This window comes from Haemaphysalis longicornis, unplaced genomic scaffold (genome assembly GCF_048455015.1).
Source record: "Haemaphysalis longicornis isolate Haplotype H1 unplaced genomic scaffold, Haemaphysalis longicornis Haplotype H1 scaffold_10, whole genome shotgun sequence".
Classification (NCBI taxonomy): Eukaryota; Metazoa; Arthropoda; class Arachnida; order Ixodida; family Ixodidae; genus Haemaphysalis; species Haemaphysalis longicornis.
This window is the reverse complement of record NW_027526204.1, coordinates 110,047,570-110,069,597: the sequence shown is the minus strand read 5'-3', so window position 1 is coordinate 110,069,597 and position 22,028 is coordinate 110,047,570. Positions and strand designations below refer to the sequence as shown.

At 45.9% G+C, this 22,028-nt stretch overlaps 2 protein-coding genes across 2 annotated transcripts; one reads left to right on the top strand and one right to left on the bottom strand.

Moving 5' to 3' along the window:
• Positions 1-4,337: 4,337 nt before the first annotated feature.
• On the top strand, positions 4,338-15,912 carry LOC144159121 (major facilitator superfamily domain-containing protein 3-like). Its single transcript, XM_077690414.1, has 4 exons — positions 4,338-5,543; positions 8,508-8,655; positions 9,720-9,823; positions 11,782-15,912. The coding sequence occupies exons 1-4, from the start codon at positions 4,691-4,693 to the stop codon at positions 12,051-12,053; spliced, it is 1,377 nt and encodes a 458-aa protein (XP_077546540.1). The 5' UTR covers positions 4,338-4,690; the 3' UTR covers positions 12,054-15,912.
• A 4,203-nt stretch (positions 15,913-20,115) lies between these two features.
• Atpsyngamma (ATP synthase, gamma subunit) lies at positions 20,116-21,694 on the bottom strand. The gene is made up of 2 exons (XM_077690415.1): positions 21,211-21,694; positions 20,116-20,773 (listed from the first exon to the last, which is right to left on the bottom strand). The coding sequence occupies exons 1-2, from the start codon at positions 21,604-21,606 to the stop codon at positions 20,288-20,290; spliced, it is 882 nt and encodes a 293-aa protein (XP_077546541.1). The 5' UTR covers positions 21,607-21,694; the 3' UTR covers positions 20,116-20,287.
• Between the last annotated feature and the right edge of the window lie 334 nt (positions 21,695-22,028).

The window sequence follows — 22,028 nt, the reverse complement described above, 5'->3', positions numbered from 1 at the left end:
AATCAGCTCCGCTGTTGAAATGTCCCAGTGGCTGAGAAACTGGGCTTGTATTTGTTTAAAATATTTGAAATTGCGTAACATCGTGTATTTTCTGAATGGCGTAACGAGAGCGAGGAAAGCAAAAAAATCTTTTAAAAATGGGCATAGGGCAGTCCAGGAACTCAACATGATGAACACAAAAAATTGTGGCAATTGATAAAGAAGTGATTTTTATTAATATTTTGGCAGACGTAACTTCGCTTGAGACCCTGGAGATAAAAGGGCGGCTACAAAAAGAAAAAAAAACTTTTTGGTCAGATATACTTTCAGGGATCTCAGCATTGTGCGCCATGCAAGGATTAGCCACAATTTTTACTGCATATATCCGTGATGATCGAAATTACGGCTGGGACATTTGGCATGGAATGACCTTTTATGAATACCGGAACCCTGCGTTAGGAGCGTAAACGTCCAACCTCTCAACAGAAAAAAATATATATGAGAGAAATACACAGTATATTTTATATTTGTAAAAATATGAGGCCAAAAAAATGAAATAACAAGAGCACTTCTATGCTCCGTTATGTAGTTGTGTCCTGCCCGCACGGACCCAACCAAAACATTAACGCACATGCATGCACAAATATGGGGGGAAATGCTTCCGTATTAACTTTATTTTATTCCACCCGAGATTGCGAGATGCACGTTTTTTGGTGACGTACGACCTATAGATGGAGTGTCTTGAAGCACGTATACATACGCATTCGCGTTTTGGAGATAACTATTTAGGTTCAAATTTTGTTTTCGCGCGCACGCATTGCTTTCTTTTCTTTTTTTAACAATGCAATTCGTGCATGCCGCTTATGAGTACGGCTACATTACTTTCAATTAGTTAAATAAAGGGCAACTACGAGGTAACATGTGTCACTACCTTTTTACAGACTTTAAGCACTTTTACGTGTTGTCAACGAGGAGGAAACGCCGTCTGCCCGCCCGTAACGCTTGATGGGTCAAACCTTCGAAAATTGAAATAAAAAAGGTCCCAAGGCCTTCATAGGTTATCATCAGACTCCTTATATTTGCCCTAAAAGCTTGTTTTCCCAGCAATGCATTTTTGTACCAAACGGAAGGTGAATCTAAAGGTTCTCTGGGTACAGCTCTTCATAGGGATACATGCAGCTTTATGGATGAATTACCAGAGGCCCCTGGGAGTTTCATATTTCTATATAAGGCCTCCTGTATTGCGCCCAAAAATGTCTTCTTTGCAATGCTTTTGTGTGTAGTAGTGAAGCCTACATTTAAGAGGCTGTTACATAGCGCATCATAGGGGTCTTTGCTACTTCGGTATCTGACTGCTTACGTAGGGCCTGAAAACACACCTTGTCAGTAATGTATGTATGTGTATTAGTGAAGCCGACTTTAAGGGGGTAGGGGGAGGGGGGTGTAGCTGAGCGGGTTAAGCATTTATTCGGCCATTCCCGCCTGCTTCTTCCTAAAAGTTCTTTTCGGCAGTAACTGTTCCATCCGGAGGTAACATGGAGCCGTAACACGTTTCCTTTATTTGAAGGTAACGCGTGACGTTTTTAGACTCTTCTTTTGACTAACGCCTTCGCCAATCCACGCGTGAAATTGCTGCTGTTAGCTCTCGAAAAATTCGCGTGCTCTTGCAAGTGAAGTTGAGCTGTACGGTGTACCGTCGTGCTTTAGTCATGCCTTACGACTCGGTAGGCGACGTACACCTGTATAAATCCCCAAAACTTGCGCAAAACATTTTTCAAGGTCAGAATTCAGACTCAAAATTTTATTTCCAACATGTGTGTTGGAGGCCACCCAGGCAAAAAGCGGCTCTGTGACCGCTTCAGGGGACTAGTGGGGGCCCGTGCAAGGCGCGCAGGGCTTCACAAGTACACAGCAAAAGGTAAATTGCTAAAATACAGATACCGTAAAGTGTAAGATCTTATACATACCATTTTGACGTCGTATGTAACAGAAATGGGCACACTATTATTTCTTTTAAAAAATAATTTCTTCGTGACCTTGTAATAGTAACTTTTTATAGCGATCCTTTGACAAACAGGGAAACAACGACATTTTGGCGAACTGACGCTTCAAAACAAACATAAACTGCCCTGAGGTGTTGGTAATGTCGATATTGAAAGGGTTATGCCAGCGAATCCGGGCGTCCAGGGCTGACAGAGCACAGGCGTCACATGGTCTCCTGAAACGAGGGACCACTCCCACATCACCAGGATCAAATCAAATTTTTTTAACAACTACATGCGTTTAAGAGATCCGGTACCTGAGTTTGTAGAATTAACGAAGTGACTTATATTGTCACCTACCGTTTTGCTACATGAAATGTTGAACAGTTTACCTAAACGTTGAAACATATAAAATACTTTAAAAATTCCGGGAAAGGGTGCTCCAGATGTTGAAGCTAAACGGCACCGCGATTGTTCGGTTGGAGGGGAAAGAGCGGAAAGATATGCTACAGCATTATAACTCTGCGACGTTTAAGAAATTACTAATAAAATACGGGAGGGTCAACTCCCAACGTAGGATTAATCTATTACATGCAAGTTAGGCAAGAAAGACGACATTATATCGTACAGGCTATAGATTATATATATCGTCCTCACTGTTGTATATGTTCGTAATGCAGACATATATGAGGGCAAAAATACAGGCAAGGTATGCAACAAAACGCAATCTGCAGAACTGCATCTGCAGAATTAATTTAGTGTGGGGACTTGGGAATGGAGTAATGATTCCGGCGCTCACATTGACAAACTCAGTACTTTGCTTAAAAGCAGACACTGTATTCTGAGGTCTATATATTAGTAAATACCAATAGGACGTTTGGGTTTTACAACTCTCATGACGAAATGCCAAACGAAGCAGTACTCTGAGAGAGACTGAGACATGGGATTATATATTAGAGAACAAAGTAAAATACGTGCATCTTGAAGAGCGGTTAAGGAGTGTGCAGTAGGCAGATAAATTGCTTTGGTAATCTCTACATAAAAATCGTGGACACTCAATATCTGAACAGCACTGAAGGAGAAAAGGCGTTCAAGATGCATGGTCATAAAGCAGGCAAAGATGAAAAAAAAAATTAAATCGGAACGTTCTTATAGATGTGCCAGGAAGAAAAATGCGATCTTGCAAAGGAAATCATCTGCGATAACTTTGCTTTTTGACACCGCATCAGGTTGTTTGTGCACGAAGAGCAAATTTGTAAGGAGGTATACCTTAAAAGAATGAAACATATGTGGTCCCTATAGAAAGGAATAACAAACTATTCGATATTGTGTTAGAATGGGACAGTGTCCATCGAAATCCGGGTGAGGGAAATGTTCTTCTTGAGCCCTGGGGTTAAATACGCAAGGAAACAAACAACAATATAGTATGCGTAATAACAATAAAGAAACGTGCTCCCATTCTACGTCTCCCAGCATGAACTGAGAGGTTGCATTTTTTTTTATTCAGACGACAATGCTACGGTCGAGCAGACTTTCGTAGTCCGCACGTGCGCTGGCACACAGCTGGCAGTTGATCTGTGCATTGCCCTCTTGAAGCTTCTCTTCTCTTTCGTAGTTCACGTTTTCCCCTACGCTACGTGGCATGCAGTACGCATATGTCCCAGGTCTTGTGCATGCCTTATTAGAGTTACGTTTGAGCCGAAAAAGAAAAAATTGGACCTGCCCAAAACACCATTGAACGAACTGGAAGTGACATTGGTTCCAAATGGTTCAGTGGTGTTTTGGACAGAACCAAGGGTTTTTTTTTTTTTTTGGGGGGGGGGGGGGGGGGCGCATTCCTTATCGGGTGTAGTAGGTAGTAGCTAGTTGTTTACAGTTAAGACTGGCGAATATGATAATTTACTGTTCGCACGGTCATTTGCCTGAAATCGCATATTTTTATTTTTGTTCATTTTTCTCGCACTATCGCAGTGATGAGACTGCCGTACGTGCTTGTGATGTCTATTCGAATGTGTGCCAATTTTCTTTCACATATAATGTCAAATACCTGTTTGTGTTAAGTTATGGGATTGATATATTTGTAGGGTTCTCCGCAAGTTTACAGAAAAAGGTCGCCTCTACAGGTTAAATGTGCCGGGTCGCAGCAGCTCGCGCTACAGCAACGCAAAGCGACGTACTTCGCTGTCATAAAACGCCACAGATTATTTTCAAGCTATGAATGATTGCAGCTGACTGACACGGGCAGACAACCGCTTTGTTGTAACTACAGTTCAACCCACGCATAGAGATAATTAACCACGTATGCAAAGCGGCAACCCCTTTTTCTCATTTCGCTAACTCGCCGCACCGCCACAAGGCGCCGCCCGAGTTCCAGCGTTCATTGTTTTCGTTTTCGAAGGAAACATGCCGCCGTACGGACGTACAACCACAGCGGGCGCCCGTACAAAGGCGCCAGCAGGAAGAATTGTACCCTTGGTGAGACGCTGACGTAGCCGTTTCAAACTCCACACCTGTCAGCGGCGTAAAGTTGGCCGCGGTTTCTGCACGCCAGCGTCGCGACAACATCCGGATGCACGAGCCCGCTGTGCTGTCAGCTACCGCGCGACCCACTACCCCGGATGGGAAGGACGCGCAGGTGTTCGCGCGAGCTGGCCCACGTATCGTACGGTGTTACCATTTTTAAGCCGCAGCTGTTTTGATTGCAACCAGCGGTGGAAGGAAGCCGGAACATGATGAAGCCAGAGACACATCAGCATTCGCCGCCGTCGACCATGGGCGTGCTGGACTCCATCTTCACCTACGCTTACCTGACGGTCCTCTACTTCCTCCAGGGGGTACCGTACGGCGTCCAGGACAAACTCCTACCTCAACACCTCAGGGCGCAGAGGTTCTCCTACAGCAATTTGACTCTAGCGCGAATTTTACTCGTTCCGTGGCTCTGCAAGCCCGTGTTCGCGTCGTTCATCGAGAAACGGTTGACCCAGAAGCAATGGCTGCAGATATTTCTGGTCGTGATGACCGTCATTACGTGGCTTTCGTCCTACTTCGGAGACAACGTGTGGTCCTTCGTCCTGACCCTCTTCGTCCTGAACGTCGTGTCGGCGTGCTTCGACATTTCCGTCGACACGGTGGCGATGGACATCTTGCATGGGTCGCAGGTAGCCCTTGGAACTGCCGTCCAAGTCGGCGCGTACAAGGTCGGCGCGATATTCGGCGGTGGCGTCCTGTTCCTGTTGCAGCTTCTGGCCGGAGTCAAGGGCATTCTACGTGGCATGTCTGTGGTGTACGCTCTGGGGCTGATTATGGTTACCTTCAAGAATGCGTCTAACAAGACTAGCACACGCACTGAGGAAGAAGCGCTTGAGGAAACGCTTCAAGACGGGGAGACAGTCGCAGCTGGTGACGCTGGAAGTCCGTCGACCGATGGCCTGCGTCGACGTAAACCGCAGCCGAGTAAAGACCAGTCGACGTCGGACGATGTGGCCTTTGAAGTACCCGACTCCTTTCTGGCCAAGATGAAGTGGGCGTGCTCTGTTGATGGCACTATGGGCCTCGTGCTGTTCCTATCGCTGTACAAGGCTGGTGAGTTTCCATGTCAAAGCAGCTCAAAATCTGGAGCATTCACCCAGTTCCTTGCTCTACTAGCCGTGTATTTGAGCACTACACTGGTACAGTGGTTGTGGAGGCAACAACCTCCTTAACCACTCCCTCTACAGATGAAAACAGAAAAGGGGTTAGGGAGTATTTAGGTCTGTAATATCAAGCTACATTTAAATACAATTGCGCTGCTGAGCACGAGGTTGCGGGTTCGACTCCCAGCTGCGACGGCCGCTTTTCTGTTGGAGGCGAAAAGCAAAAACGCCTGTGTGTACGAGATTTCGGTGCACGTTAAAGATCCCCAGACGGTCAAAATTAATTCGTAGCCCTCCACTATGGCATGCCTCATCGCCTGCGTTGCGTCAGCGTGTTAAACCCTGCACTCAACACATTCAGATACAAACAACGAAGTGCGTGGCTTTCAATGCATGCTGCATATCTTGGTGGCGGGCCGTGTATGTGCTGTAAGAATAAGCTGCAAGAGTTCGTGTCCACTTTTTGTATTGAAAGACCATTGTTTGGTGTGCGAGCATTTTGAGTTGCACCACCACCACGTTGGGTGCCCGTTGATGCATTCATTATTTCAGTGTTGCCTATCTGAGGCAATCTCTGAGTTAAGGTGGTGCTGTGCGCCTCTACCGGCAATGTCGGTGTTACGGCGACGTGTACATGATGTTGGCATTCATGTTGTGTTCTGCCTAAAAGGTTCATAGCTCCCTCCTGTTCTTTTCTTAGTCTTCGTTCATTACGCACCTTCATCATTGCATACGCAACTTCATCACTGCATACGATGAAAACAGTGCACATCACTATATTCTTTTATTTTTGTATTTCATGCTGAGAGCCCAAGAAAACAAGCTTCCTTGAACGTCAAGAGTTTTCTGCCCAAGCAACGCTGTGCAGCTGTCTTATCTTGGCAGCAAAGCTAGACAATGGCAGCGTGAAGGGGTGTCAAACGCCTTGCTTGCAGAAAACAAAACACTCAGACCCCGAGCAACAGTCTTTCCATACCAAGGTCGAACTCGAACTCTAGTGATTTATTCCAACTGCACATACGCAGCCAGCTACCAGGATGAACAGCATGTACTGAGAGCTACATGTCCTGTTGTTCGTATTTCGGTGTATCTTGATGTTACATCAAGTTAGGCATCCTTTGTGCCTTTACTCCTTATTCCATTCCCATCCTGTCGTTCCTTTTTCGCTGTCCTGTCCTTGTGGGCAGTATTTTAAAACGTGACACGAACTAGTCAAACAACATACTATGCTGTTCCTCATTGAATCGCATTCCGCTTCTGGCAGAAATTATGCATAGGTTGTAGCTAGTAAAAATAGGAAATTATAACACTAGGAACTGCAGTGCTCAGAGCTGTGCCAGAAAGCCGTCAGGGGCCCTATTCTCAACTTCACGGAGCGAAATACCGCGTAATTTGACTCTTAGTTTACAAAAATTACCATGACACCATACTACGGCAGCTGTCGCTGTAGGTGGAGATAAAACGTTTTTTTATCTTAAAGAGAAAGGAGTAAGAATGTGACAAATTTTAGGTCTTCTCTTACGTTCATGTTCATTTTGTTCATGGCAGTGCCCCCCTCCCACGGAAATTCAATTTCAGGTCAAGGCAGTAGGATTAAAAGTGCACTTTGAGTAGCTTGTGAGTGTTTGGGTTGCTAGCAGCGCACTGTGTCAGAAATGAGAAGTCTGGCCTAAAAGGTACCAATGGCAGCAAATAATCTGTTACCTGGGTCATTACCAGCAAATCAGAAAGAGCCTTTGATATACTTTGCTTGAAATGAATCACTGCTGCTCCAAGCCAGGCATAAATTGTTCATCACGCTATTGACGCTTTAGACTGATTACGCATGTAAATTAGCACTAGGCCTACGTAAAACTTGGTGGTCACTCAGATAACGCTTAATTATTAAGGATGTGGGAGCATTGCGAGTTTCAAATAAAAATTGTCTAGGTTTCATCACTTTATCCGTGTTTGGTTTGAGGATTTGATGATTTGAAATATTCATTTGTGGCAGAATATTCATAGTTCCTGCAAATATTTGGGTTTGTTCCAACAGCTAAACGTACTGTAGCTGGCTGCTTATACTGTAGTCCCAGAATTCAGCGCCCAAGTGAATAAATGATTCCAACGCCACACACTGGTGACAAAGCAAATGTACACGTTTTGTCATTTTTGTTTGTTTGTTTGTTTGTTTGCATGTATTGCAGCCAAGAACTGTCTACACCACCCGCCGCGGTGGCTCAGTGGCTAAGGCGTTGCGCTGCTGAGCACGAGGTCGCGGGTTCGATTCCCGGCCGCGGCGGCCGCTTTTCTGATGGAGGCGAAAAGCAAAAACGCCCGTGTGTACGAGATTTCGGCGCACGTTAAAGATCCCCAGGTGGTCAAAATTAATCCGGAGCCCTCCACTACGGCGCGCCTCATCGCCTGCGTTGCGTCGGCGCGTTAAACGCTACAATCAATCAACTGTCTACACCGGAAAACAGCATTGCGCTCTTCAAAATATGATAATGTGGTAAAAGCGTTCGGTATTTGGTTCGATATTGAAAGCCTTAATTTGCAGTAAAACTCAGATACAAAATTGTGCTGTTTAAACTCCCCTTTTAATTAGCGATTAGGTCAGTAGTCACTTAGTGAGTAACGAAATGGATCCATTTGCTGATTTGGCATGGAAGAAACATGAAAGAGTCATGTCGACCAGAGATGGCAGCACATTTCTAGAACCTCGCGTTAAAGTTCTTGGGCGCACAGTACTCAGCTTATCAGGACCGTCAGAACCTGCTGATATTTAGTGTGCGGCTTTTGCTAAAAGCCATGTTACAGGTCCTGTTCATTGACGTGTAATCCTACAGATGGACTTGAACTTCAAACAGATCGAGGTTATCGGTGCAAGCGTGCTTTTTCTGGGTGACTACTAACTTTTTTTTTGCCTTTTCAGGGGAGTACGGCATCCTGACGACATACCCCTCATTTCTCCTGGACCGAGGCTACTCGTACTTTGTGGTCGGGTTTCTCAACGGAGGGCTGGCACAAGTCATCTCGATTCTGGGAAGCATCGCTGCCGGTTACATGGCTCGATCAAGCAGGTGACGGTTCTTGCTTATTCAGACACAAGATATCTGTCACATTTGCAACAGGATCAACTTGTTCTTCACCCCCTTTTTTTTTTTTAGTTCTTTAAATGATACTTTCACCTCGTGCTTTACAGCAGTGGGTAACTGGAAGAATTCTCAAGGCTGCTGTTAACGTTAATACCCACTTCGCCTTGACTTGATAAATTTTTATTAAAACCGTGGCAGTCTATTTGTGAGTCTGTCAAATGGTCTTTCCTGTCGGCCTCCAGCAATGACCTGCTGGGCAACTTCAGTCAGTGCAGAATTTAACATTTGCAACAACTAACAGATAATGTAAAGCTAAATAAAATCAAGGAGCACGGTTTTAAGTTTTGTAAAATCTTTCTTTTTTTTTTTTCTTTCTAGTTTTGCACACTGCTGTAAAAAAGACATGTGTTTCCGCACTCCTCTCTACTTCCTAATAGTGCTACGCCCCTTGTCCACCCCCTCCTACTTGAAGCCTCAAATCTATTCCTCTTTTAGAGCGAAAGCAGTATTACTCCACATGCAAACCCACAAGACAGCTCATAGCATCAATCTGATCTTCGAGCTCAGCCAAGGTCAGGCCAGTGCCTCGTGCGCATAGGGAAAGCATCTAATTGTTTATTTGTTCCAAGGGAACAGGTGCGGAGAGGGGGAGAGGGAGAAAGAGGAAGGGCACGTGCCTACAAAAAATGATACAAGGAGGCGCTGGCTGCATCCAAGCTCACAGCACATTTGTGCCTACACAGTGACTGCACTATGCAGCGTTGCAGTGCACTTGTGTGCGTGTTCACTCCAGGAAGCGGGGGGAAAAATGGTTGGATAGAAAACCAGGTGTAACGGTGCGTTTTCCTGCTCCCATTTACCGTGAAATGCCTCCCTCATTCTCCTTTCCCCCTTCCACAACAGTTGGGAAGTTCTGTCATGCTTATGAACACCCTGTTACCTCTCAGTGAGAGTGGGTGTGACCGAGTGGTTCTTAGTGCTTTGTGGGGAACTGTTGTGCAGCTTTTGGCATTTGTAACAGAAGGGCATGGTGTACACTATCCTTGCAGGAACAACAAGAGCCTGCTGCTCAAGCTCTGCGTTGTCCGCCTCCTGCCGGCCACTCTCATTTGCATCACCAACACTCGCCTCTTTGGGAGGCCAAAGAACGTCTGTACGTTTGACACCTGCTCTGCTTATGTTACCAGCACCCGTGCTTAAAGGGGCCATGCAGACAAAACACACGTTTGGTTCATTCGGAAGATTGCCTCGTTAGAATCATACTGACACCACTTTTAACGCACACTTCGCTCAAATAAGCTACAAAATTGGGAAAAAAAGGAATGGCCATGCGACCCACTGGCTCATTTCCCGCAATAGAACCTATGATGTCATGTCTGCCCATCTGTGCGGTTGGCTGAGGCCGGCAAAAGCAAACACAAATTAGACAGGGCTTATAGGCTTGCCGATTGAGCTATTTGCGCTTGAATGTAGGGCACATTCTTTTTGTAGCAGTAAGAATTGAGGGGTAAACAAAGGAAGTTACGAACGGACACATAAACACCGAAGCAGTTAGTGGGGCACTTTGCCAGCTGACACTGGCTAACACAGCCGTCGGATGCGTTGGACTTGTCTGACGCAACACTGACCAACTGGCTTAATTAAGTGGCACGGTCACGTACATGACCATGTTTGTCAAGTCATAGCTTACATTTTAGGAAAGGATTAGTATAAACCGTAATAAAAATACGCCAGGTGTAGAAGTCCGGCCAGAAGCAAAGTGTGAACACTCATAAATATTGCAGTGCCATCTATGACAGTGGGCGGTAAACAAGATAATTAAGCGGGCGCTTGTGAGACGGGAGCAGCCATGGTCAGCAGGCAGTATTTAGTTTTAAATCCCTGCTCTTAATACAGCATTGTCGACGTCACGAACACACAATTGACCGGGAGAATTGAAATTTTGACTGAAAATGTTTAATTCCTCCGTGAATAAAGCATCTTTTGCGGCCAAACAAGTGCTTAGGGCCCTATGACACACTAAATATTTCGAATAAAACAAACTTGTATTTTGTCTGCAAGGCCCCTTGAAGCAGATTGCAGATAAAAATCAGAGTTCTTCTTTATGCGTTGAAGCCACATCTTGGTTGTGAGGCTACAGCAGCAAGGGTCTGCAGAACAGTTCAGACCAGCTTTGTGTTTTGAAGTGAGCCCAAATCATGAGCATGTGGGCGTTTTTGTATCTAGCTCGCATCGGAAATCCACACCTGATTGTGATCTCTCGCGTGCTGTTCTCCTCACCAGTTCACATGCGTTTGCACCTGAAGTGGAGAACACAGACGTCGAGTTTGCGAAGCCAGTTGCCACGGGTTTTATCGTGTGCTAAAGCGGTCCACTTTGGGAGAGATGTGAAAGGCTGTCGACGAAACCATCTGGGCCTGCCAGTCGTAGAGAACTTTGAGCGGCAAGTTCGGAAATCCATGTCAGGTGCAACAGCCAAGTCTCCAACAAAAAGAAAGAGGCAACCAGCTCTGGTTGCTGTTTTTCCAGCCTTGCACCAGTAGTGCAAGCTGCACCAATTTTTAGGTGCGGAGTACCTTAGAACCGCACAATGTCCATCCGCGTGCGTGCGCATAGCATTTACAATCGCAAAAAATCACACACGCATCAGCAGGATTCGAGCCTGTGTCTGGTAGACGAGACAGAGTTAGTGTCAATCGTCTTACCCACTGGGCTATGACCGTGAGTTAGTACGCGAGAGTCAAACAGCTTACTCCTTCGCCTGTAACGGTGCGGAGCACCTTAGGACCTCCCAATGTCCGTCCACGTCCATCCGTGCGTACACCACCATCAAGCAAAATTCAATTTGAGCCGTGATTTGCAGTTTCATTTAGGGAATAATCAAGGTGCAACTCACGGCTCGAATCGAATGACGGTTGGGACGCAGATCGGATGTCACTCGGGGCGTAACTTGGATGTCATTTCGAGTCCCCCTACTCCACACCCTCGCCATCATCCACGGAGTGGAGATGCTGCCATTTTTTCATTTTAGTCGTGTGTTCTGCTTTTTAACGCAACGCAATCTCAGATCAAATTTTTGCATAGCTAATTGCCACTGTTGCCTTCTCGCAGACTTTGGCGTGGCAGGCATGCTGGTGCTGAACCTGGTGAGCGGCATGATCACCACGGTGGTGTTCACCATGATGATGGGCATGTCGCAGAAGCTGCAGCGGGGCCTCCGCTCCACCCACTTCGCCTTCCTGTGCACCGTCGAGGTGGTGGGCAAGCTGGCCGCCTCGGTCCTCGTCGGCCCCTGCATCGACCTGGTGGGCAAGACGCCCACCTACTTCGTCATGGCCGCACTGACCGCCCTCTCCATCGCTGCGGTCAGGCACCTCAAGTAGTGACCTCGGCCACAAGGTTGTCCTTGTTGTGCTGTGGCAAGATGAGATTAGAGCAACGCACCCGAACACCCACTCCTGTTGTGGGGGTGGACATGAAGACAATGGTTTTAGAGACCATATCGAACAGGCAGCTCAAAACGGACGGGACGAAAGAAGGATTAATGACGACACAGCGCTGTGTCATCGTTAATTCTTCTTTTGGCCCGTCTGTTTTGCGCTGCCTGTTCGATATGGTCACTATGAACCAACTAGCCCAACTTGCCATCCTTCATGGTTTTAGAGGTCTGTACCAGTCTAGCTTGAGCATGTTTTTGTGGGACGGTGCCACTCACTTCATTAAACACTCACTGGCCAAGGCATTGTGCTGATGAGCACAAGGACACGGGTTCGATTCCCGGCTGTGGTGGCTGCTTTTCTAATGGAGGTGAAAAGCAAAAACGCCCGTGTTACGAGATTTCGGTGCATGTTAAAGATCCCCAGGTGGTCGAAATTAATCCGGAGCCCTCCACTACGGCGCGTCTCATCGCCTGCATTGCATTGGTGCGTTAAACCCTGCAATCAATCAATCACTTCATTAAACAAAGGTTATGCATGTCAGAATTCTTTCAGTGCACTATTGCTGCTTCGTTAGACTAAGGAAGTGGTTATGTAAGTTATTAGCTGTTTCAAGCTTGCAAGCGCTGGGCCATGTTTATGCCAGTAGGATTTGTTAGGCCGTAAACATTTTAGTGCAAACAATAGCCATAAACATTTTAGGACAGCCAATGAGCGTGTATATTCCAGGCTATGTATTTGAGCTCGAGGGTCTTGTAAGAGTGCATACAGGGTGCATAGGTCCCAAGAGGTTGGCTGCAGTCGAGCTTGCGTGCTTGTAGTGGCAGTGCGAGAGTGCCGTGAATGAAACCTGGTTAGCTGTAGCTGTGTTTACTGACTGTAGTGGAATTGTGGTCTCTGCGTAATTAGGAAGTCTGCTGTTCAATCGATGCACTGCAAGGCGTTAGGTATGTCAGAAGTTTTACCGTACTTACCCGATTCTAACGCGCACCCGATCTTCCTGGTAAAAAAAAACGAAAAAACTTGCACCTCCGATTGTAACGACATGGAACTTTATGACCCAGACAAACGAATGCGGGAGAAATGGGCGATTTATTTCCCGAAGTAATCTCACTTATCTCACTCCTCATCGCTCTCCACTAACCACTTCTCGTCCTCGGTGCCATAAAGCGCGTTCGCGATGCCACACTTCTGAATGAACGTTCTACCATGGTCGATGGGATCGTGGCCCACGCCTCGCACGCCCATCCCGCGAGCTTCTCCAGAGCCGCATGCTTCAGTCGACCGCTCGTTTTGAACACGTGAGAGCCGCTGCTGCCATTGCTGTTATCAAGTGTGCAAGTGGCACGATTTGACGATTTGTGTGAACGCCGATAGAAAAGCCTAGGCGCCTATGCTTCCTGCGTTAGAAAAATTGTTGCTAAATATGGAGGAAGTCTTCCTCCATGTTGCTAAAGGCTTTGGCGCCATCTTGAGATGGCGATAAGTGGGACGAAATTTCTGCTGTTTCGGCAGTTTCGGTTTCGTATCCGATTCTAACGCGCATGCGATTTTTCGGCCTATTTTTCCGGAAAAAAAGATGCGCGTTAGAATCGGGTAATTACGGTAGGTAGTATTGAGTGCAGCTTGCACTGGTGAAAGGGAGATGGAGAATGTGGGGTTTTTTTCCAGGATGGCAGGCTTTTAAAGCGAAGCTTCAGTGTCCCCACTGATGCCGTTGTATGCCACGACGCCCTGCAGGAAAGCCAACTTTCTCTGATGATGATGATGAATGATGGTGGGTGAAGTGAGAGAAAAAAAAATGCTTCCCGCGGCGGGAATCAAAGCTGGGTTCCTCGCGTTATGAAGCGGGCGCCTATCCAATTGCTGCACTTCGACGTGCTCACTGAACGCCAAGCAGCAGGTGTCGATTCGCGCCGTACACTGCAAACCCAAACATTAGTCCTGTGGAGTGCATAGCCAAGAGTTGCTGTGGATGTTCTAGAAAAGTGGTGCGTACCTCCAGAGTAGCACATACTCAAAGTGTGGGATCGGCCAGCCAAAACAATCCATCGCGACGAAGCTTCGTGTTCAACCATCGTCATCGTTAGACGGAGGGGTGCATGATTTTTTATTATTGTTATTATTCAAGGCGGGTTACTTCTTCTTAATACTTGCTGTTCGGCAGCTTCGTTCATGTTTCTTCAAAATTGGAACAAGTATTCAACAATGTAATAGCTGAACACTCCCATGACCTGATCTGTGGTCGCTACACCCGTGCTGTGGAAGCACACTATAGTGTATGGCTATGGATTAATCGAAGTGAGAAAAGAAATTGCAGTTGTATTGCCTAGAGGAAGGTGTCGAGTGAATAAAATTCCAAAATGAACGCCTAAGAAAATAAGCTCGCTGTGTCCACGGAAAAAAGTTATGTTCTGAAAAGCTTGCTGTTTCAGCTTCTTCGTGCAGCAGTCTTAGATGAGCAAGGGACAGTCGTCAGTCTAGTAGTGCACGTTATTCGTCTTTCTTTTGCTTTTTTGTGAACAGCTCACTGCAAACATTTGTAGCACCTTGTACTGGTTCCTCTGCTGAACCCAGCGGTAATTACGACCTGGGCACTCTTTAGAATGTTGGTATGTAGGTAGCAGAGAGCTGTGCTGCTCATAGCGCAACTTATGGTGTTAAAAGCAAGCCTCCCATGATGCCAAAAATGTCTCATTAATTAATGCACTCGCATGCTCTGTTTTCAGCTGTAAAAAGGGATGATGTCAGTTACTCTAGAGTTAAGAATGCCTTCCAGTGACCTTCCACGAATTTGTATGAAAGAGTGGTCGTTACTGTGGCTGTCCGACAGTTCTTGTGTGCACTGCAAAAAAAAAGAAGACTCGCTACGTAGACACGCGTGCACCTTCCAATCCTGGTTGTACTTTGCCTTGAGTGTGTTGCACTATAGAATAGACAAGATGCTTGGATGCCTCACGACAGCCAGGGTGCCTTTTACACGAGTCTGTTCCATACTTGATCCATGGTGTGCACTTTTGGTTCGCAAGCTGTTCTTGATCTTGATCTTTAGTTCTTGATCTGCGGTTTCCTTGAAAGTTCTTATGGAGGTTACAACTCACTTGCAATCACCTGGGACCAAATATTGTCAACGCTACTTCTTGCATTCACCATGACGCAAAGCTCAAAAAAAAAGGCAGGGATAATATTTTTTTTACCTTTTTCTCGACGTAATGCTTTATCCTCTTAATGTGGCTATTGTAATACAGCCTATCACCTGTCCCTAGCAATGCATATCACGTTGATAATGTTGAAGTGTCTGCGTGATTTTTGCCTTGCCGCTTAAGCTCGAGCACTTTTTTTTTATTGTTTTGGCATTTAAAATGCTTTGTCGCGTAGTGTGGATTGATATGGAAATCTGTGGATACAAGCACCGTGTCCTTGCATTTGAGCTTGACGCCTTCGCAGAGAACGTGTAGTTCACTTATCGTCTGTGCACGTCTTTTGGACAAGAACAAGTTGTGAACAAATCTATAAACAAAATGCGAAGGCACCTTAAAATCTATTGTTGTGTTTATAACAAGTGCACTATATGTAAACAAGCACCAGGCTAAGTTTTGAAAGCAATAATAGTTTCTTTATTATAAATACACAGAATATGTAGCATAACTTAAACCGTGCCTTGAAGATAAAAAAAGAAATGCTGTTTACTTATAAGTCCCTACCAATTACAGGTTCTCCACATCTAACCATATTGTTCGCATTTTGATTGGACAAGTAATTATTTAAACAACAAGCCAACTTCCAAAGTCAACTTGGCAGAATTTCTCAAATTGCAGAGTTCAGCATCTGCTTTATGAAAATGCAGTATGTGTTATGTCTTGTTTTTCCGTGCTTTAGTGCAAACGTGTTCATTTATGTGCTGTTGCCATCAGTTTCTCTCGAATGTGTAAAACATCTCCTAAGTCTCTCCTTGAATGAAGGCAGTACAAAGTTGCAGTCGAAGAAATGCAACTGTGTCCGTTTAGAAGAACCAAACTATCACTTCTGTATACTTAAAAATAATATAACTACACGTGTGCTATATAGATTGTGTAATTATATTACTATTACATGACTCCCATCATGTGGGGAACAGTTTGTGTAAAATGCTTATCTTTTGGGAGATATAAGAAATGTTTTGGAATGCAACCCGTTCATGTAATTGTGATAAGTTGAGTAGAAGGAATATATTTAATTCAGCCTAATTGAAATAAAACCTTCAGTTGAATGTTCATTGCTTGTGTTCCAGTATTGTACAGAGTGACATCCCTGTAGAGGAACCTGTTTCGACGAGCATTACCGTCATTTGTTGCCATTAATAGAGATTTATTGCCTCAAGGGCTGGTGGTGGAAATGAGAGATTTGTGGGACTGAGGCTAGTTTTCCCTTACGAGATTTTACTTTATTCAAACATTCTGACTGCTGTAGTTGTGGTCGTGCTTTGCAGCAAAGTTCTTTAGTTAACTTTTCAGTCATGAAAGGATGTTATCCATAACCTACTCTACCCGATGAACAAGTGCTACCAAACTTTTTTTTTTACCCATTTTGTTTTGGCATTTTATTGTTTATGTATATTGCGTGCTTTGTTTATCAAAACAGATACTTGATAGCAAGTGCACTATTTTCACTTGCTTTCTCTTTTTTTTCACTGCAGTCCTCTAATTGGGTTGTTTTTTTTTTTTTTTTTTTTTTTTTTGAGAATGTTGGCTAGTTGAGAGCTCAGTTGCAATACGACACCATACTGCTGTTAGAAGGCTGCAGAAAGGTCTTCGTCAGCGCTTTGTTGTGCAATGTTTTGTACTGCGGTGCAATGTTTTTCGAACAGCCAATTAAACGGCTAATATACTAGAGGAATCATAGTTTTTGGCAGCTCCTATGCCTAAGAATTGCCCTTGGCAAGCCCAAAAGCTTTGTGCTTTTTCTGCCCATTTATATCTAGTCAGCGAATAGTTTGCCCGCATTCTTTTAACAAAGAGATTCCACTGGTGCAAAGGCACATCTGCTTGCCGATGTTAACTTGCGTCGTCGATGTGGCAGTCAGTAACGCCGCTATGCATGGTTCCCTCCATTGGATTGCAAGCAGTGTGACTTGCAAACTCTTCGCGGGGGCTGGGTGTTTGAAGATGTGCCTTGACCTTGTCATTTTCTCAGTCTTTCACTTGTTTGCGTGACAACCAGCGACAGAGATTGCCTCGTTTAAGGCAGTCGGCGATGTGTTAAAGTGTTGCTCGAACTTATTGCAGCACAGAAAGCTTATTTACCTACTTACCATACAACTACTTGCCCACTAGTAACATGTCGGGTTATTTCTGCAACGCGTGGTGGAGTTGCGATCCTCTGGAGGTGGTGGGCTTGAAGAGTCATGTCATGTCTGCGACCCGATTTTTTTTTTTTTTTTTTTTTGTTACAAGCGGTGATATATGGGATCTCTTTCTCTGGAAATAAAGTTTTATGCACTGATCTGTTTTACAGTTTGTGTTGCTTTTTACTCAGGTTGTGTTTACAGGCCAGATTCTACATTCTGTTGCAAGAAAAATTGTGATGTAGGCCACATTTGGCACCAGTATGGTGTGCCATGTTTGGGTCACAGTAGAGTGCGCCAAGACAAACGCTTGAATGCAGAGAACATGCTTGTGATGAACGAACTTAGTTTGAAGGTGCACAGACTATTTGCACCCCTTTACTTGAGTCTATAAAGTGAGTACAAATATGCCAAGGCAAAGAGCTCTAAAAGGGTAAGTGCGTTGTGAAGGGTTTCGTTTCCAAACCGCGCTATCAAAACGTACTGTGGCCATTCCTTTAGTAGAGTAATATGCTGCTCTCTTCACAACTACACGCTTTGTAAGCTAGGCGCTTGGGTGTTACCTTCCACAGCTATATAACACACTGTAAAACCAATTTGAAGTGTCAGCAGCAGAGATAAGACAAGAGGACCTTTCAATAGTACGTAAAGCATGGCGACTGTGTGCTAATCGATAGTGAGCATCAATTTGAACTGATTGTCCTGGATTCCTGAATTGTCCGCTGGAATATGAGAGCCAGACTGCATTCTCCAATAGCATTAGAATGATAAGTACCACTGATGCAAGCGCACCTTCGTCGCACCAGCGGCGCCAAGTTCGAATGCGCTGCGTTGTTCCTTCCGCCATCTTTAGTTCAGACACCAAACCAGGAGTGGCTTAGAAGAGAATTGGGCAGCCTTTTCAACCGTGAAAAAAGGACAAGTAGGTGCAACACTCCGGCTGCTGTACGGGGTTCAAACTGATGCTATGCAGCTGTTTGAATAATACCCTCTCGCAAGAATTTTTTATGCAATTATCATCCAGTTTTATATCAAAAGAACGCTTGATTTCCTACTTTACACCCATTTCATACCTGATGCTGTGGTTGCTGTAGGGGTGTCAGTAGGTTAGGAAGGCATATACTAACGCTCTTATTAGTGGAAAAGTCCTGCTACCTTTGGCTTGCATTTCCATCTCGACACAGCGGTGGAGCCATTGGTTGTTCACCTAATGAAGTTCTCGCAGAAATAGTGCAAGGATTAGCCTGATGTGAGGACCAGGCTTGCATGTTTTTGAAGGTGCAGAAAAAAAAAACACTGTTTTAAGAGCCCCGGTTTTCACTCCACGCGATGCAAAGAATAGCAGGTGCTCCAAATATGCACAGAAAAGCAATTGGCACCTCCGCAGCAGCTGTAAGTTAAAAAATTACATTTGACTTTAAAAGTATCACCAGTCAAAGGCCAACTCCACTCAAAATTTCGGCCCCTTGAAAACACTATTTCCGTATAGTCTGCCTAAAAAGAAAGCAACATGCAAGATACAACAGCTGAAATACGCGCATGGATGCCGCAAGCGGTCAGCAAAAATCGTCGATTTTGAAACCGAAACCGAGGAGAGCGCGGCCATTGCAGTGACATAGCCGTCCACCGAGCGGCCAGATGGTCACCAGCTCAGGAGCAAGTTTGCGCGCAAGCTCTACGTGCGCACGGGGCAGCAAATGGGTGAAGTCTGCTCAGCAGAGCTCGATCGATTCTCAAGCTGCGTGGCTGGCCCCGAGGAAGAAGCCCCCGTCGGCTGTAACGTCACAGGCGCATCATGGCTGTTCACACGATCCGCCGGCAGGTGCAGTGTGGTCAGCGGCAGAGCTTTTTTAAACGCTTCTGACTGATTAATAGGGCGGTTCACGGGGCTACAACTTGTGACCCAGCTGATTCAGGGGTACTTACCACACATTCAAAATAAATTTGGTCGAGGTGAAATTTGAGTGCAGTTGGCCTTTAAGAGAGTCTGTTCACCAAGATCAAAATGCATTTCAAGACCTCGTATGTGGTGGCGTGAAAAAGAGGCCATGCTGCCCACACTACAAGTCCAAGAGTAGGTCAATGTAACATGATAGTTTTGAGGTACCTCAAAGCTGGATAATATTTCAGTAACAAACCAGCAATGGGAAAATTGACACAGGCATCCTTGTTAAAAGTGCGATGTGCAACTAATGGAACACAAACACGCATACTGCAATCATAACCGCTCATAATCATTACTCATGTGGAGTGATTTCCTTTCTCTTTCCTCCGACATACAATCTATAGGGCTGCTTTGTCTTGCATGGATGTAAAGTGTGCATTTTTTTGTTCAAAAAGGTACTGGAAATGGCCTTCAGACCTTGTACAATTATACACACTCCGTTGAAGCTTAGCTGCAAGTGCACCAAGTTATACATGGTACTGAGACTTGACCCACTAATCTGACAAGGCAATCTATTCAAACTAGTGTGTTCAACATTGGGCTGTTGCTGCAGCCTTAACAGCTATGACACAACAGAAGATTTGTGTTCACTCATGTCCAAGATAAATAATCCCTGCTGCTCACAACGCAAGTACCAATCAAGTCATCTGCGTCCAAGATAAACATGACAGCAGAGCACAGAAATAGCCATTGACACGACCTCCCCAGAACAACGTCAAGCAGCAAACACAAGACGATGGTAAGGCTTTCAGTTTTGTATTCTCCTAGTCTGTACTCAACAAGGTTACAGCCCCCATCAAGACAAAAATGGCAGCAGCAGTTGTCTTCCGACGGCAATCCCCTCTCCTCCAATCGAGTGTCGGCGATCGCCCCCAACCGGGACAAGGGCGAGGAGTGGCAGTGAGGTGGCGTCTACAGGGCGGCCGCGCCGGAGATGATCTCGATCAGCTCCTTGGTGATGACGGCCTGCCTGGTCCTGTTGAAGGTCATGGTCAGCTTGTCAATCATCTCGCCGGCGTTCTTGGATGCACTGTCCATGGCGGTCATGCGGGCGCTCTGCTCGCTGCACGCGTTCTCCTTCATGGCGTAGTAGATGAGGCTGGCCAGCGAGTACTCCTGGTAGCTGCGCAGGACGTCGGCGTCCAAGCTGTCGTACAGGGTGATCTTCTCGCTGTTGCTCACGCTCTCCAGGCTGAAGACGGGCTGCTCGCTCGTGGCGTACGAGACGACCGACTTGAAGCGGTTGTACAGCAGGATGCCCCGGTCGAACTCGTAGTCCGAGTTGAGGACCGAGTTGGCCACCTGGACAGCGTCGTCGAAGATGGGCGGCTTCTTGCCATAGTTGGAGAAGCTCAGGATGATGTTCTGGGCGAATAGACGCTGGAGGATGGCGCGTACCTGGGTGGATAAGCGATAAAAAAAAAGAACAGCGGCAGATGCTTTGGACAGTTTTAAACCACACTGCCCGCGCCTCAAGAAAAGCTTAATGGGGTTAATGCAGTTCATTGACAACAGAAGGCACTACGTCGTACAAAAAAACGGCATAAAACTCTCGTACATAAAACTGAAAAAAAAAAACTGCTTTACGAAAATTATGCGAGGTGGCCAACGCCCACTACTGCGCATGTTGAAAGCGCAGTGCAGACGGACGCACACACATAGACAGAAAAACTAGACTGCTTTGGCGGCTGCACCGTGCTCGTGGTGTTTGGCTGTGACATTGACCGCAAGCACGTCCTGCCTGCCGCGAGCTCTTTTCGATTGAAACGTTGCAAACCAAGTTGAAAAGACATTCCGCGAGTTGAGGAGAGTAGTTAGAGCTAAAGCCCGCAAACCTTGTCGCCGACGCAGATGATCCGAGCGTTGTCGGCGAGCTGCGGATCCTCCTGCATCATGGTTCGGATGTGCTTGGCGACGCTCGAGTGGATGGCTCCGCACAGGCCACGGTCCGACGAGATGGCAATAATCAGCGTCTTGGGCTTGCCCTCGGGAGCCTTGATGTCAGCCACCTCGTAGAACGCCTTGGTGCCTTCGCCATAGGGTCGCGCCTGCCGGAGGTCACGGTCCGCCCGGGCATACTTGGCGGCCGACACCATCTTCATACTCTGGGTGATCTTCTGGATGTTCTTGACCGACTTTAGGCGCATGCGGATGTCTTTGAGGGTGGCCATGTTACGCGTCTGCACGCAGACGGGCGCGAAGGCGCCCACTTTTTGCAAGGCGGAGAACATCGCGAGTTTGGGGAAAGTTACTCGCCGGACAAAATGTCGACCTCCACCTTGCGCTCACCGCCGGAAGTGGAGAAGAGACGGCACCAGTTGCGGAAGCACGTGATCAAATTTAGATTCAAAAGTCTTCAAACTACAACTTGAATGAATTTGCAATTAAATCACTATAATTGTAATATTCTAAAGGTGTACTTTGTACGTTGTTGTAAATAATTTATTATATGCGACAAATAATATTTACTTTTATATTGGTTTCGGTTTCGATTGTTACTAAGACTACGCTCTACTAGAATATTAGTCCAGTATATTATCTCTATGAATTACTGGAGATCAGATAAAGCGTGGAGTTTTTAATACTTTCTCGCGTAGCTGACACCCCAAATAAGCTTACCATGTAGGAGCCGCCGGACTCCTTGGCCAAATCC